We start from the raw sequence: 14,946 nt of genomic DNA on the forward strand, positions 1-14,946 counted from the left end.
CAAAGAAGAAGTCGCACCCCAAAGAGAGAAGATGCAGGGTCGGGCTGCTGGTTCCAGAAGGGTTAAATCATAAGCCCCCTCCCTCCCCATAACCCTTCCCCCAGGAGCCAGCGGTGACAGCTGAGACCATGTGAGTCAGATCCTGAATGAGGCTTTATCTGCGCGTCTTCATCCAGTCCCGTCGTCCACCGTGACACCAGCCCCATCAGCCAGCCGGAATGCGCCAGGCAACTGAGACAGCGAGAGCCAGAGAGGTCAGGGGTTGGGCAGGGGGTTCCCCACAGGGCTGGGGGTGCCTTGGGTGGAGGTAGCCTACCTGGGGTCTCTGGAGAGGCATTCCCAAGGGAAAGTGCCAGGGAGGGACTTGGGTGGCCAGGGGGGATTGCAGGGGACACGGGAGGATTCCCAGGGGACACGGGAGCATCCCCAGGGCTCCCAGGAGAGACCATGAGGGGCAGGCAGGCTGGAGAGATAGCATGTGTGATTCTTCCCTGGCAGGTGATGGTGACCAGACCCTGGACCATGCGCGGAATGGGACTCTGGGCCTCTAGCTGCCACGCAGGCGGTGGGGGATCCAGGCCGTGACCTGCAGCTCTGCCCCTGATGCTGCCCTCCACCCTCACTCGTGCCAGATCAGCCATGTCTGAAGGAGAGGCTCAGGCCCCGCGGGGCCGGGGGCTGCCCCCGGATGTGCTGGCCGAGCAGGTGGAGCTGTGGTGGTCCCAGCAGCCGCGGCGCTCGGCGCTCTGCTTCGCCGTGGCCGTGGGCCTCGTGGCGGGCTGTGGGGCGGGCGGCGTGGCCCTGCTGTCCTCCACCAGCAGCCGCTCGGGGGAGTGGCGCCTGGCAGTGGGCACGGCGCTCTGCCTGCTGGCCCTGCTGGTCCTGGTTAAGCAGCTGATGAGCTCGGCCGTGCAGGATATGAACTGCATCCGCCAGCCCCACCACGTGGCCCTGCTGCGCAGCGGAGGAGGTGCGGACGCCCTGGTGGTGCTGCTCAGCGGCCTGGTGCTGCTGGTCACCGGCCTGACGCTGGCCGGGCTGGCTGCTGCCCCTGCCCCGGCCCGGCCGCTGGCCGCCATGCTGTCCGTGGGCATCACCCTGGCTGCCTCTGGTGCACTCTTGCTGCTGGGCCTGCTGCTCTATCAGGTGGCCGTGAGCGGACACTGCCCCCCAGCCCGCACGGCCGCTCCCCCCACCCGCAGTGACCACAGTGGCAACGGCAGCGTCTTCAGCATCTCAGGACAGCTGTCTGCCGGTCAGCGTCAGGAGACCACGTCCAGCATCGCCAGCCTCATCTGACCGAGCCCGGGGCCCTCCTTCCCCTGACCTGCCCTCAGCCTCCACAGAACTGTGCCCGAGCGTGAGCGAGTGTGTGCGCAAGCATGTGTGCACACGCGTATCGAGCGGATAGTGACAGCACGTGTGTCCCCAGGACTGCCCAGCCCCCTGAGGGACTGTGTGACTGACCTGTGACGAGGCGCCGGCATGCACCCACACATCACATCACAAGGAGAGTCCTGCTTCTCCTTGGAGTTCATGGAGCTGTCACGGTCTGCCTGTTGGTGTCCCGAGCCTCTCGGCAGAGAAGCGTCTGGGATCCCTGAAGATTCTTGACCCCTGTTCCTAACACCTCTGAGAGCCAGCTCTGCCTGTAACACCCATCTGTTTCCCCAGGAGAGGCTGCTGCCCACCCCCAGAGACTACAAAGGGAGCCCTCTTCATTGAGGAAACTGACTGGTGGCAAAGTGGACAGAACACAGGCTCTGGCATGACAGGCCTGAGTAACAGTATCCCCCTTCCACTCCCCAGCCGAGGGCCTTGGGCAAGTGGCTTAACCCCGCTGAGCCCCAGTCTCTTAAGAGAAACGGTCATGGTCATAGATTGTTAGGATCAAATGAGATGATGTGTGGAAGGGCCAGGCACATGGCAGGTGTGCAATAAAAGTGGTGGCTGCTATTACTAGTTTTGTCTTTAAGCATCTCCCTTAGAGACTATCCCTTCCCCTGGCCCTGTCCATCCCCTCCCCCCAGCCTCCCTCCCAACAGGAGCACTTAGTGCCTCTCTCAGGCTTACAGAGGTAACTTGAAGGTGTCCTTAGCCAGGCTTGTGGCTTCTCCTCATAGGTGCTAGGAAGCTCGAGAGGGGACGGGTGAGGGGATACTCACCCTCAGGAAGGTGGCGGGCCTCTGGTCCGAGGGAGAAGGCGGTGGGGAGGGGTGGGGAAGCTGATGAGTCCTCATCTGCTTAGGTGCTGGTTCCACATGAGGCCTGAGTATTTAGGTTTTATCAGCTGGTTTCTCCAGAGGCTGTAGCTCCCAACCCCCCTCTGAAACCAGAACATCCTGGTCTGTGTGATCGCAGCACCAGCTGGCCTGCCTCTGGGTTCCCAGGCATGGGAGGAGTGTTAGATGCCCGCTGGGGCATAAGAGTCTCTTCCTGCTTTAGGTCAGCCCTGAAAGGGTTCTCCCTCTGTGGGTGCAGGGACACTCGTTGCATGAGTTGTTGTTTCATCACTTCCTGCTTCACAAGGTGAAGACCGTGGGATACCCCACTGAGGAAACCAGGAGTGGCGGGGAAGCCGGGCAGACATGCTGCTGCTGCGGCTGCTAAGTCACTTCAGTCATGTCCAGCTCTGTGCGACCCCATAGACGGCAGCCCACCAGTCTCCCCCGTCCCTGGGATTCTCCAGGCGAGAACACTGGAGTGGGTTGCCATTTCCTTCTCCAATGCATGAAAGTGAAGAGTGAAAGTGAAGTCGCTCAGTCGTGTCCGACCCTTAGCGACCCCACGGACTGCAGCCCACCAGGCTCCTCCGTCCATGGGATTTTCCAGGCAAGAGTACTGGAGTGGGGCGCCACTGCCTTCTCCAGACATGTTGCCTAAGAGGTGTTAAATGTGGAGCTGCAGAGGCTCTGACAGGAAAATTGTTTTCAGCTGCCAAGATCAAGGCAGTTTCCTGGAGAAAACGCTGGGCTGATGGACGAGGGGAAGGGTGTTGCCAGCCGTGGCAGGGAGCAACGTGAGCAGAGAGAATAGGCAAGTCGAGGAGCACCAGGAATTCCGTGGGCATCTCAGACTCCACGTAGTCAAATGTGAGCCCCTCTCCTCTCTACCATGAACTAGCTCCCGGTCTCACCCTTCACCCAGCATCCAGGTTAAAGACCTCAGGTGCCAAGGTCCCCCCTGCTTTTGCAGGATAATGTGTGGACTCCCCGACAGGACTGGTCTCCCTCCCCTCAACGCACCCAAGAACCAGCCAAGGTGCAGCATCAGCATGACCCCAACATGTTCTCTCCCTTCTCCCAGGCTTCATGGCTCCCTTCTCCTGCCATGGCACGTTTCAAGACCCTGGGCCCTAGGAAGCCACGTTCTTGGGAAGTCTTTCCTGACCCTCTCCCCCTACACTAGCAAATTACCCCTTTGCTATGGCCAAACCCTCCATTGTAGACACCAGCCTGCAGTTCTTTCTCTGTGAATCTATCCCCTTAACCAGATGGTGATCTCCTTCTGGCAGGGTCTGTGTCCTGCTCATCCATGTGTTCCTAGCCCCCCACACTGGTCCAGCACGTAGTAGGGTATGGATGTGTGGACTAAAGACAGCTCATTGAGACCCTCCTAGAACTGGGAAAGGTGGAGGTTATACTGTCTGCTGTTGGCCCTGAATCTTTCCCTCCTGAGGCCCCACACCATCTGCCTCTTAACTCCTCCAGGGCTTCCGAGAGGGAGCTGTCACTCTCACCCAACCCCTGGCCCATCAGAGAATCAACGAATGCCTCTCCATCCTATGAAACAGGGTTTACATCCTGGGCTTTTTTCAGCTGAGACGAGATTAGATTTTTTCACAAGATTTCTTTCAAGAAACTAAAGGAAAACAGAAACACAGAAAATCGGGAGGAGGAAGAGTTACATATGAAAATGTCTGGATGAGCAGTTACCATGGGTCAGGCCATGTCAGACTCTCCTGGGAAGGACGCTGGAGCATGGTTCCTGCCCACAGAGGACCTATTTCAAAGGGCAGTAGAAGTCATCATCTGTACACCCAACTATGACATGGGAAGGACGGTAACAGCTGGGTGGAGGCCCAGGAACGGTGAAAATGCTAATGCTTACTCATTCACTAAAGCCGACCCCACAACCTCCCACTTCCTGCTTGTGGGCTCAAAGCATCTCACTAACCCCATCTTGGTCTCCATCACAACCAGGTCTCCACTGACCACCTCTGCTCTCTCCCTCTCTCTTAAAGCAGTCCATTCTGTCTTCTTATTCCATCTGGGTAAGATTCTGTGGCTCATCCTCTCACCCACTCCTTGACAAACTCCTCAGCAACTTAGCAGCCTGACCTTTGGTCCCTCCCTCCCAGCAAAAATCCCCTCTGTGGATAAACACTCAAGGCAAGTGGCTACTAGAGAAATCTGAAGAACCAGGCAGCCTGGTGTCGCCGTGATTCCCCATCACCAATCTCAGCCAGGTCTGAAACTCAGTTCACAAGTTACCCTGTTTCCCAGGCCAGCTCCTGCTCCCACACGGCCCTCAAGTTCCCTCCACTCCCTTCACACCCCAGCATCACTCCCCTCACAGCCCCCAACACTGCTTTCTGCAGACAACTTGGCCTCCCTTATCATAAGAAAATGAGAGTCATGGGACAGGAAGCCTCCACCTTGCTCCCATGAACTTGCTCCTTCTTAACTCCTGTCTGTCAAATGGTCTTGTCAGCCAAGCTGAGGAATTTGGATTTTGTCTTCAGCAATGAGAAACCTGGGAAGATTTTAATTAGGGTGGTACCCTGACCAGAATGGGACTGGTGACTCGCCTGGCTGCCCTCTGAAGCCCAGATTGGTCTAAAGAGGAAAAGAGTAAGAAAAAAATGACTAAACAGCCCCAGAAGTGCTATCTCAGCTAGCTCCAGAGGGATGAGAAGCAGCTGGCCAAGTTAGGGAGGTTGGGAAGAGAAACCCAGAAAAAAGAAAGAGCAGAAGAGCCCAGAGAAGAGAGAACTGGCCCTTTGAGGAACCACAGAGAATTGTTAGTAGTGGAAACAGGGAGCCTTAGCGGGCGAGAGGCAAGGGCGTCCCTGAGGGGAGCCCTGGGCCCTCCCGGGTTTCAGAGTCTCCTTCGCAGGTAGCAACAGTTTCTTGAGGTCAAGAGGAATCCAGTGATGGTCTGTAAGGAAAGCAATGGCCTGGCTGAAATGGTAGTTTAGAATTCATTGGAAGAGGCAAAAATGGAGGCAGGGAAAGCCTCCGCCTCTGCTGACAGAGGACTTGTTCCAAAGGGAGTGGAAGTCATCATCTATCACCCAACTATAACATGGGAAGGATGGTATCAGCTGGGTGGAAGGCCAGACTCCAGCGGTAGATTGATGCCATCTCCAGATGACAGGGCTTGGACAAGGAGGTGTCTGCTGGGACAGTCTTACAGGATAAGTTCTATGGATGCTCAGAAGGTAGGACTCACAGGTCTTTGTGACTGTCTACCTGGAGGAGCTTCTTTAGGACCAGACAGATGTGATGGGTCCACATTGATAGAGAAGAAGTAGGTCTTTAAGTCCCTGAGCAGGAAGGTTGGGGAGAGTGGATCAGAGCCCCCAGTGGAATGATTGGGCTCACAATGCTATTTTGATAGGAGAGAAGGAAGAATGTGGACACAGGTAAGTTTGTGAGTTTTGCAACAGGAAACTGACCAATGCCCATTCTCTCTGTGAGGCAGTGGTGATGGTGGTTTAGTCACTAAGTCAGTCTTATCCAACTTTTGTGACTCCATGGACTGTAGCCTACCATACTCCTCTGCCCATAGGATTCTCCAGGCCAGAACACTGGAGTGGGTTGCCATTTCCTTCTCCAGGGGACCTTCCCAACCCAGGAATCGAACCCAGGTCTCCTGCATCACAGGCAGATTGAGGCCATTTTAAAGAATTTTTGGGGAAAATGAACAAGGAAGCAGCAAGGTTGCCGGAGGCTTTGAGAGCCTGGAGAATGTTGGAGAATGGAGACTTTGAGAGCCTGAGGGAGGCTGGAAAATGGAGGCTTTTGAGAGCCCATGGGAAGCTGGAGAACGGGCAGGAACAGAAGCATGGACTGGGCGATGCAGGTAGCGGTGAAGGGGTGAGAGGGAGGATCCTTCAACAGCATTCAGAAGTTAAGATGCAGACCTCAAGTTGGAGTGTCACCTGGAGTGTGCAATGGTGACGTGATGGGGCAGGTATCAGCAAGAGAGAGGTTACCATAAAGGCCCCGTAATCTAAACAGGTGTCGGGGACAAGGGGAGCTGATAAAGACAGCATAGAGTGGTCAGGACCTCTTAGAAGCTCTCACGGGCAGCAGGCAAGATGAGAGAGAGAGAGACTTGCGCCATGTTCTTTCTGGGTCTCCTGGATCCTAGAAGAATACGTTCCAGAAACCTCCAAATCTGTTCTAACAGTGGTCCTTCCATCATACCCAGTCACACCCCACAGGAGACCTCAGGCTCCCCTTGAGGAGCTTCCTCTGGGCCTCAGGGGACCAACACAAGCTCAGTGTTTGCACACTGACCAGTCTGCCTCCTGTACTGTTGCCCAGGACTTGCCCTGGGCTCAGCAGAGAACAACCTGCTCTGGTCCCTTCCCCAGTCAGGGATGGGATACACCACTTCTACCCTCCCAGCCTGCTCTCCCAAACCTGGAACTTCTTGGCCCTCATTCATGTGGGCAAGGGGTGCCAACCCAGGAAGGATGGGGGTGAATTCAACTACCAGGAGATTCTTTCTCTGGGTCTGTTTGATCATGACTTAGAGGTGAGATAATGGTGTTATTGCTGAGTGAAGCAGGCAAGTTATAGTTAACCTGTCTGAGCCTCAGCTTCTCAGTCTATCAAATGGGTTGCCTTTCCAGCAGGGCTGTTTTAAGGCAGTGCTTACACATCAGTGTTATTATTGTTGCTGTCATTATATCCTACAGCATCAGAACTTTTCCCCCCCTTTTTTTCCTTTTAATTATGCTGCTGCTGCTGGTAAGTCACTTCAGATGTTTTGTCCGACTCTGTGCAACCCCATAGACAGCAGCTCACCAGGCTCCTCCGTCCATGGGACTTTCCAGGCAAGAGTACAGGAGTGGTTTGCCATTGCCTTCTCTTTTAATTATGACAGTATGATAACACATTTACAGGAAACAGAAAATACAGAACAAAATTACATATAGTTCTACTATATATTAGAATTATTTTTTAAGTATATGAATTAAGATGTTTAGTTGCAGTTTCAATATCAAACCCTCAAAAATTAATAGAATGAATGGACAGAAGAGTAGAAGGATATAGTAGACAAGAAAAGCACTGTGAACCAATTCAACACAATTAAAACAGCAGGATATAGATTCTATTCAAGTTTCCATAGACTATAAACCAAGAGACACTGGAATATATCCAGGGATGTAAAACAAGTCACAAATATTTCATGGTCTAAAGGTAATGAAATCGTACTGAGTCTGCTCTCTTTATCACTGTGGAATTATGTTAGAAATCAATATCAAAAGGTATTTGAAAACAACCCACGTATTTTTAAGTGCAATGTGACATTTACCAAGAGAGAGCATCAGAACTTCTAATTCTAGTCTTTTGCTGCTCTGAACTGGATCTTCTGACCTGAGTCCTGGGAAACAGACGTGTTCAAATCCCAGTCTAGAGCAAATGAGGAGGAAGGAGGCATGGCAAGCTCCTGCTTCAGGATTAAGACTGATGATCTGTCGTGGGGAGAGACTGCCCTGGTGGTGCCCCTACAGATACGGCTAACACTTGCAGATGCTTGCTCTGTTCTACTTTACACATGTCACTCATTTAAGCCTTCTAAAACCATGTGAGGCAAGTGCTACTGTCCTTATTTTACTGAGAAGAAGTTGGAGCACTGAGGGGGTAAGTAACTTCCCCAAGGTCACACAGCAGGTAAATGGCAGAGCTGGGATTTGAATCCAGGTCTTCCTGGTGGCTCAGATGGCAAAGAATCTGCCTGCGATATAGGAGACCGGGGTTCAGTCCCTGGGTTAGGAAGATCCCCTGGAGAAGGGAATGGCAATCCACTCCAGTATTCTTGCCTGGAGAATTCCATGGACAGAGAAGCCTGACGGGCTACAAACCTGGGGTGGCAGAGTCCGACACACCTGAGTGACTCACACTTTCACATCTGTACTTTCAGCTCAGTTTGTTGCTCTGCCAGCCTTCTTCAACTTCACATCCCTGGCTTGTGTGACCCCTGTTTTTGGCCTCCACACAAGGACAAGGGTTGTGGCCTTGCTCTGGGGACAGAAGGATGAGGCTGCCAAGAAGTTGGGCTATGCTTTGCAGTCAGGTCTGGGTTGGGGCTCCCAGGGGAGAGAAGGTAGTGACAGCTACTGAGGGATGAGGACAGGTTACATGCAAGGGGCTGAGGTGGCTGGGATCGGGGTCTGAAGCCACAGAGGGCAGACCAGAGAGAAGCCTGGCTGAGTCCCAGGCCTCCCAGCAGTTCCCACATCCCCGTGCCCTTGAACCTGTGGACCTGAGTGGTGTTTCCTCTTCGTGCCTGGGGTCAGGCAGGCGAGCGCGCTGGGAACCATCCCTCCGGGAAATCCAGCAGGGCCGCTCTCTAGGTCCAGATTTCCCACCACCCACAGCAGGTTCTAGAATTCTCTTGCTTTTTCGATGATCCAACAGATGTTGGCAATTTGATCTCTGCCTTTTCTAAATCCAGCTTGAACATCTGGAAGTTCACGGTTCACATGCTGTTGAAGCCTGGCTTGGAGACTTTTGAGCATGACTTTACTAGCGTGTGAGATGAGTGCAATTGTGCAGTAGTTTATGGTTTTTCCATTGGTCATTTATGGATATGAGAGTTGGACTATAAAGAAAGCTGAGGGCCAAAGAATTGATGCTTTTGAACTGTGGTGCTGGAGAAGACTCTTGAGAGTCCCTTGGACTGAAAGGAGATCCAACCAGTCCATTCTAGAGGAGATCAATCCTGGGTGTTCATTGGAAGGACTGATGCTGAAGCTGAAACTCCAACACTTTAGCCACCTGACGCGAAGAGCTGACTCATTTGAAAAGACCCTGATGCTGGGAAAGATTGAAGGCAAGAGGAGAAGGGACGACAGAGGATGAGATGGCTGGATGGCATCACCGACTCCATGGACATGAATTTGAGTAAACTCCAGGAGTTGGTGATGGACAGGGAGGCCTGTTGTGCTGCAGTCCATGGGGTTACAAAGAGTCGGACATGACTGAGCAACTGAACTGAACTGAACAACAGGTTCTGAGGGGAAGCCTCCCTTACCAACCCATCTTGGTGCCAGGCTCAGAAATGTGTGTGTTAGGTCACTTCAGTCGTGTCCAACTCTTTGTGGCCCCATGGACTGTAGCAGCCAGGCTCCTCTGTCCATGGGGTGCTCCAGGTAACAATATTGGAATGGGTTGCCATTTCCTTCTCCAGCTGCCATTTCCTTCTCCAAACTTCTAATCTGGGATTGGGCGCTCAGCTCTGCCCACATTTCTCAGAGGTTCAGTCAAGGCCCTGAGAAGCTGAGCTGCTTCCTGGCCCAGAAGTGCAAGCCAGGGCAGCCCCTCAGGGTGGGTCCTGGGGAACGTATGAGGGGCAGAGGAGAGACCAACCGGCTCCTCCCCCGGAGGCTACTCAGCATCCTCTCCAGGGTCTCAGGCTGGGGCAGCCTGTGCTGCTGTCTCCCACACAGGGCCTTCCCCAGCCTCCGAGGGTCTGGGGGCTGAGGAACAATGAATAAGGTTGGCCCCCCTCCTCCCTGGCTCATCCCCAGTCTCTCCTGTCTCCTCCTCCTCCGCAGACAAACCCTCAGCTGTCAGTGTTTCCCTGCTCTGTCCTCAGTGCCGCCTCTATCCCACCCCAGCCCTGGTGAGCTGATTCACTCCTGAGGGGCTCGGAGACCCTACTGTCAAGGATTCCCAAGCCCACATCTACAGACTAACCAGACTTCACTCTGAATGCAGCTGCCCCTGGCATCTACCCCTTGGAAATCCCACATCCGGCATTGAATCCTCAGTCCCCGAAAACCTGCTCTTCCTTAAGCGCCCAGCCAGTCAAGTCAGAAACCAGGGCGGCTTCACTGACTCCCTACTCCCCATGTCCAGCGGCCAAAAGTCCTGCCAACCATCTCCCCACCTCACCCCCGTTCTATCACATCCCTGGGATCTCTGTTCCCTGTGCCACACTTAAGTCACATCTTGGTCTTTCCCCTTCCATCCATCCCTGCACAGCATCCCCTCTTCAGCTTCATCCCTGGCATGGGTACCCTCAGCCCTACACCGCAGCCATCCTTGACCTCTGACCTTTTCCTCGAGCACCCCACACATTAGTCAGCCCTCACCTTCTTTCTCCGCTGGCTCTTTCCTCAAAGGCTAACACTGCATGTGGTGGACACATCTGGGCAGCTGCCTGGTTCCCAGCTTCCCCCTGTTTGGCTGGGGCTGAACTGGAACAAACAGGTAGGCTTCTCAAATCACAAGAGGACTACAGGAGCCTGCCCCCACTGGTTGGAGGTAATCAGACCAGTAGTAGATACTTGACACAAGCTGGGCCAATCAGACTCTATCAACTGAGGACTTGAAACCCAGAATCAAGATTTTGGGAGTCCCAGGCATGGAACCTCCTAAGTACCCATAAATGACAGAGCACTAGAGGTCCCATGCCCGACCTCAGGCAGCTGGGATCACCTGCTTCCTGCCCTCCTGAGTTAGCTATCCCCCTTTAATTCACCCCTCAAACTCCTTTCCATTGCTTGCAACCAAAAGAAGCTTAACTCAAACCTCTGCTATCTTGAAATTGTCTCCCTTTCCCCAAACTTCCCACTAGCAATCATGACCCTGTCTTTCTCCTCTCCATCAAGGTTCCACAGTCAACTCCACTCCATCATCTCTCATCCACTCACCCCTGCTACTGCTGCTAAGTCACTTCAGTCGTGTCTGACTCTGTGCGACCCCATAGATGGTAGCCCACCAGGCTCCGCCGTCTCTGGGATTCTCCAGGCAAGAACACTGGAGTGGGCTGCCATTTCCTTCTCCACCACTCACCCCTAGGCCCATGATAATTCAACAAAGTCAATAAATATTTATTGAGTATCTGCTATGTACAAGACTCTGAGTACACAGAATGAGGTGCAGACTGTGGCCTCAGAGAATACACAGTATGGCCTAGTAAGGGTAAGTGCAAACTGTACCAAAGATGAAAATTAAACATGGTAAGAGACCACTAGGGAAACTCACAGGTGTTACGGGAGGCAGCAGCCCTCAGGTGTCCAAAAGAGGGGATGTCTGAGCACTGTCATAGCTTTGAGTGACAAGTGACATTTTTATGTCACGCATCAGTTCAGGAAAATAAAAAATGAGAGATTTTATTTTTATTTAAAATGAAAACAGATGTATTAATATCTGTGAAAAACATAATAGAACTATTTAGACTAGCACTTTATTGATAAGAAAAAAATCTCAGTAAGACATTTGGCACATTGAATTTCCTCTGCTAAGATGTTATCATCAGGTCACATCTGAAATGCTGGCAGGTAGGCAGGCCACCTGGAGTCTACTGGCCGGGGATTTTCATCACTGTCAGAGAGGACTTGGAAGAAGAGAAAGGAATTGATGCAAAAGAGGAGTGTGAGCAAAGGTCCAGGGAGAAACAGCATGGCAGGAGGGGGAGGAATAACAAATAATTAGCTAAGCAGGAAGTAAAGAAGGGACAGTCAAGAAGGTAAACCAAAGGCTAACAAAGTCATGATTTCAAAGTCAGGCCCTTGGTAAGCTTTATTCTGAGAACAGGAGGGAGCCATTGAGAGTTATTGAGCAAAAGAGGGTCATGATCACTTTGGTGACTAGAGCTGAGGGAGGGAGGATTGCTCCACCCCTGGTCAGCCTGTAAGCCCTAACTACAGAGTCCCTGAGGCTTGTGGTTCCCATGAAATATCTGCTCTCCTTAAGCTGTCAAGCATAGGGATGGGGAGTGGGGTAGCCCAAAGATGAAGACTCAAAAGGAGAAGTGGTCCCTGCTTGCCTCTGTCCCCAGGCCACCAACCCCAGGCTGAATGTAATTGTCCTCAATGAAGCCGTCATCATCCTCATCTTCACCCACCTCGGGCCGACCTCCCTTCCCTGTTTCAGGCAGTGGGCGGTGCTGGTAGCTGGCACGGTGTTTGCGGCAGAGATGGCATTTGGCAGCAAGCGCGATGAGGAGAGAGAGGAACACAGCCCCCAGGATGACCCCTACCAGGACAGGCCATGCCCGGATCCCGCTGCCCAGTCCAGCGGACACGGTAGATGTCGTGGGGACCTCGGAGGGCCCCGCAATGGCTGCAGAGAAAGGGGTAGTGTTATGGATGGGGCCCACCATCGGCTCCCAGGGGAAACTGAGAGACATGAGCGCAAGGTCCTCCCCACAATCTACGGGGAACCCAACCCCCTCCTCAGTCTCCCTCCCACTGTCACTCACTTTGGTTTGCCTCACTCATGGAGGGGCCAGAAGACACTGGTGAGCCTCAGCCTCTGCCAGAAGAGCCCTGGCTCTAAGGAGACCCCCCGCGATGCCAGGCAGCCCTGGGACAGAGTCCTGGAATATACACACACAGATGGGGTTCAGGGATGGCCACGGGGCACACATTCCAGGCCACACTCACAGCCACAGGAGGGCACTGCACAGACTCTGGAGACCGGACAACTGGCCATAACTAGCTACCCACAGGAGCAAAACAAGCTGAGCCATGGACATGGGCTGTTTGTAAGGGAACACCAGGAAGTGGCTGGAAACATAACTCAATGATGGAATTTACTGAGCATAACTTATGATCCACCCTGTAATGTGGGCATAAACATTATCCCCACTCTACAGGTGTGGACACTGCAACCCAGAAAGGTGAACTAACTCAGCCAAAGTCCTAGGACTTGAACCCAGGTCTCAGATGCCAGGGCCCAGAGCCCAGGCTGCTCCCCTACTCGGTAAGCTGAGGGTGGGAGGTGGGCCAGAAGCAGGCTCACCTTCCAGAGGATGGACAACAGCAATTCCTTGAAGCTAACAGGCAAAGCAGAGACCACGATGGAGGATGGTGCTGGTTCCCACCCAGGATAGGAGGCCCCAGATACTGCCAGAACTGCCCTGGCCCTCTGCTCCAGAGTCAGGAGCCCTGTGTCCCCACCCCCACCTCTACCCTCAGCCCTTCAGGCACATTCCTTGTTCCTTCACCTCTGCCCTAGGGGGTGGGGAGCTGTTTTGGGGGAGTAGCCAAATGCAAATCAACTGGATCAGGAAATTACCTAGCTGAGACTCTCTAGGGCTGGGAAGGGTCTAGAGGAGTAAGAGCAAGGGAGTAAGAAGGGCAAGGGAGCAAGAGGAGTAAGAAGTAAGGGAATATCTGGAGCAAGATCATCTAGGCTCAGGATACCTGGAGAGAGAGCATCTGGGCCAAAGGAATGGCTGGGGTGGGAGGAGCTAGGGGAGGAGCTAGGGGAAGAGCATCTGGGTTAGAGAAGTACCTGGAGGGCAAAGAGCTGGGGCTGGAGGGATCTGAATCAGAAGAGGACCTGGGAGGAGTGTCCAGGCAGAAAAGCACCTAGAACAGAAGTACCTGGTTTAGGGGAGTGCTCGGCCATCTTCTTTAATATCGATACCTTAATGATGCCTTCCCTCCTCAACACCGCCACACGGTCACCAGGCCCCATGAGTTCTTCCTCTCAGTAGCCCTAGAATGCTGACACCCCTCCTCTGCCCCAGTTCAAGCCACCTTCATCCTGTTCCTCAACTCTTGCAATAACCTCCTAACTGAGATCTCTCCTCACCTCTCATCCACAGAGTGATGAGCTTATGGACCAAATCTGACCCCATTACCCTCCAGCTTAAAAGTCCTGCACCACACACACACACACACTACCCTCCAGCTTAAAAGTCCTGCACCACACACACACACACACACACAAAACCCTCCAGCTTAAAAGTCCTGCACCACACACACACACACACACACACACACACACGTTCTGCCTTGCACTCTTGTTTCTCAGCCACTCCCTCCTCAGTTTTTCGAGTCCCTCATCCCTCAAGGCCAAATCAGACCATACTTGCCTGTGAGGTTGTCCCAAGACCACCCTCATCACCCCCTTCACTGCCCTGCCCACTCGGCCACCAGTCAGAATCCGCCAGTTACTAAATGTGCAGCTTCCTAGGCAGGGATTAGGCTGACAAATGTGCACCCTGCCGTAGGCAGAGAGACAGCCTGGCAGTCAATGGTTCAGTGCATGTTTGTGAGATGAGTGGAGTGGGGGAGTCCTCAGAAAGGAGAAGTAAATCACTCACTCGTCCAATCACCAGCAAACGTCCACTGTGTGCCTGTCTGGGCCCCTTACTAAGCCTTGGGTTCTCAAAAAAAAAGGTTTTGTTCAGTTGAAATGAGTTGTTCAAGAGGGAGGGAACATATGCACAAATATGGCTAATTCATGTTGATTATGGCAGAAACCAACACACTGTAGAGGAATTCGCCTCCAATTAAAAATAAAAAAAAAACTGAAATGAGTTAAATTCAACCTGATGTTTCTAAGATTTTACTCCTATTCCTTTCCTTCCTGCCCTGTCCCCAGGGATACACACAAACACACACACACACACACACACACCCCACCTCAGGCTATCACCCCACCCCTTCTGGTCACATTTCTTCCACCAACAAACACACACTCCACCCCAATTTGTAGCTGCTTTCCTGCTTCCAGGAGCCTTCAGGGATCTGTGACTTCCCCGCCCAGGCCCCCCAATGCCTTCCCATTTGCTCCCCACCTGTAGGAACTGTGCCCAGTCCGCAGAGGAGCTTCCGGTTACAGCCGGCAGGACCGGGCCAGGTGGGCAGGCCCGAGCGGCCGCATGACTCACCTGGGGACGCTGCGGGCAGGCGGGGCGGGAGGAGCGGGTGAGAGCCGAAGGCAGCGCCGCCAACAGGGAGGA

General features: G+C 53.4%; 2 protein-coding genes across 4 annotated transcripts; one reads left to right on the forward strand and one right to left on the reverse strand.

The window, feature by feature from the left end:
- The first annotated feature begins 118 nt into the window (after nucleotides 1-118).
- On the forward strand, nucleotides 119-1,956 carry TMEM125 (transmembrane protein 125). The gene is made up of 2 exons (XM_055403162.2): nucleotides 119-254; nucleotides 499-1,956. Exon 2 carries the CDS (start codon nucleotides 604-606, stop codon nucleotides 1,297-1,299), a length of 696 nt encoding a protein of 231 aa, XP_055259137.2. The 5' UTR covers nucleotides 119-254; nucleotides 499-603; the 3' UTR covers nucleotides 1,300-1,956.
- Nucleotides 1,957-11,411: 9,455 nt separating this feature from the next.
- C4H1orf210 (chromosome 4 C1orf210 homolog) lies at nucleotides 11,412-14,907 on the reverse strand. Of its 3 annotated transcripts, XM_088835203.1 has the most exons (4): nucleotides 14,782-14,907; nucleotides 13,488-13,564; nucleotides 12,451-12,567; nucleotides 11,412-12,311 (listed from the first exon to the last, which is right to left on the reverse strand). In XM_088835203.1, exons 3-4 carry the CDS (start codon nucleotides 12,467-12,469, stop codon nucleotides 11,989-11,991), a joined length of 342 nt encoding a protein of 113 aa, XP_088691329.1. In that variant the 5' UTR covers nucleotides 12,470-12,567; nucleotides 13,488-13,564; nucleotides 14,782-14,907; the 3' UTR covers nucleotides 11,412-11,988. The 3 variants fall into 3 exon arrangements, with proteins under 3 accessions (XP_088691329.1, XP_088691330.1, XP_088691331.1); XM_088835204.1 differs by lacking the exon at nucleotides 13,488-13,564 and having other exon boundaries at nucleotides 14,782-14,840; XM_088835205.1 differs by lacking the exons at nucleotides 13,488-13,564; nucleotides 14,782-14,907 and adding an exon at nucleotides 13,580-13,918.
- Nucleotides 14,908-14,946: the final 39 nt, after the last annotated feature.

This window comes from Moschus berezovskii, chromosome 4 (assembly GCF_049115385.1).
Source record: "Moschus berezovskii isolate FMDL1 chromosome 4, NW_MosBer_1.0, whole genome shotgun sequence".
NCBI lineage: Eukaryota > Metazoa > Chordata > Mammalia > Artiodactyla > Moschidae > Moschus > Moschus berezovskii.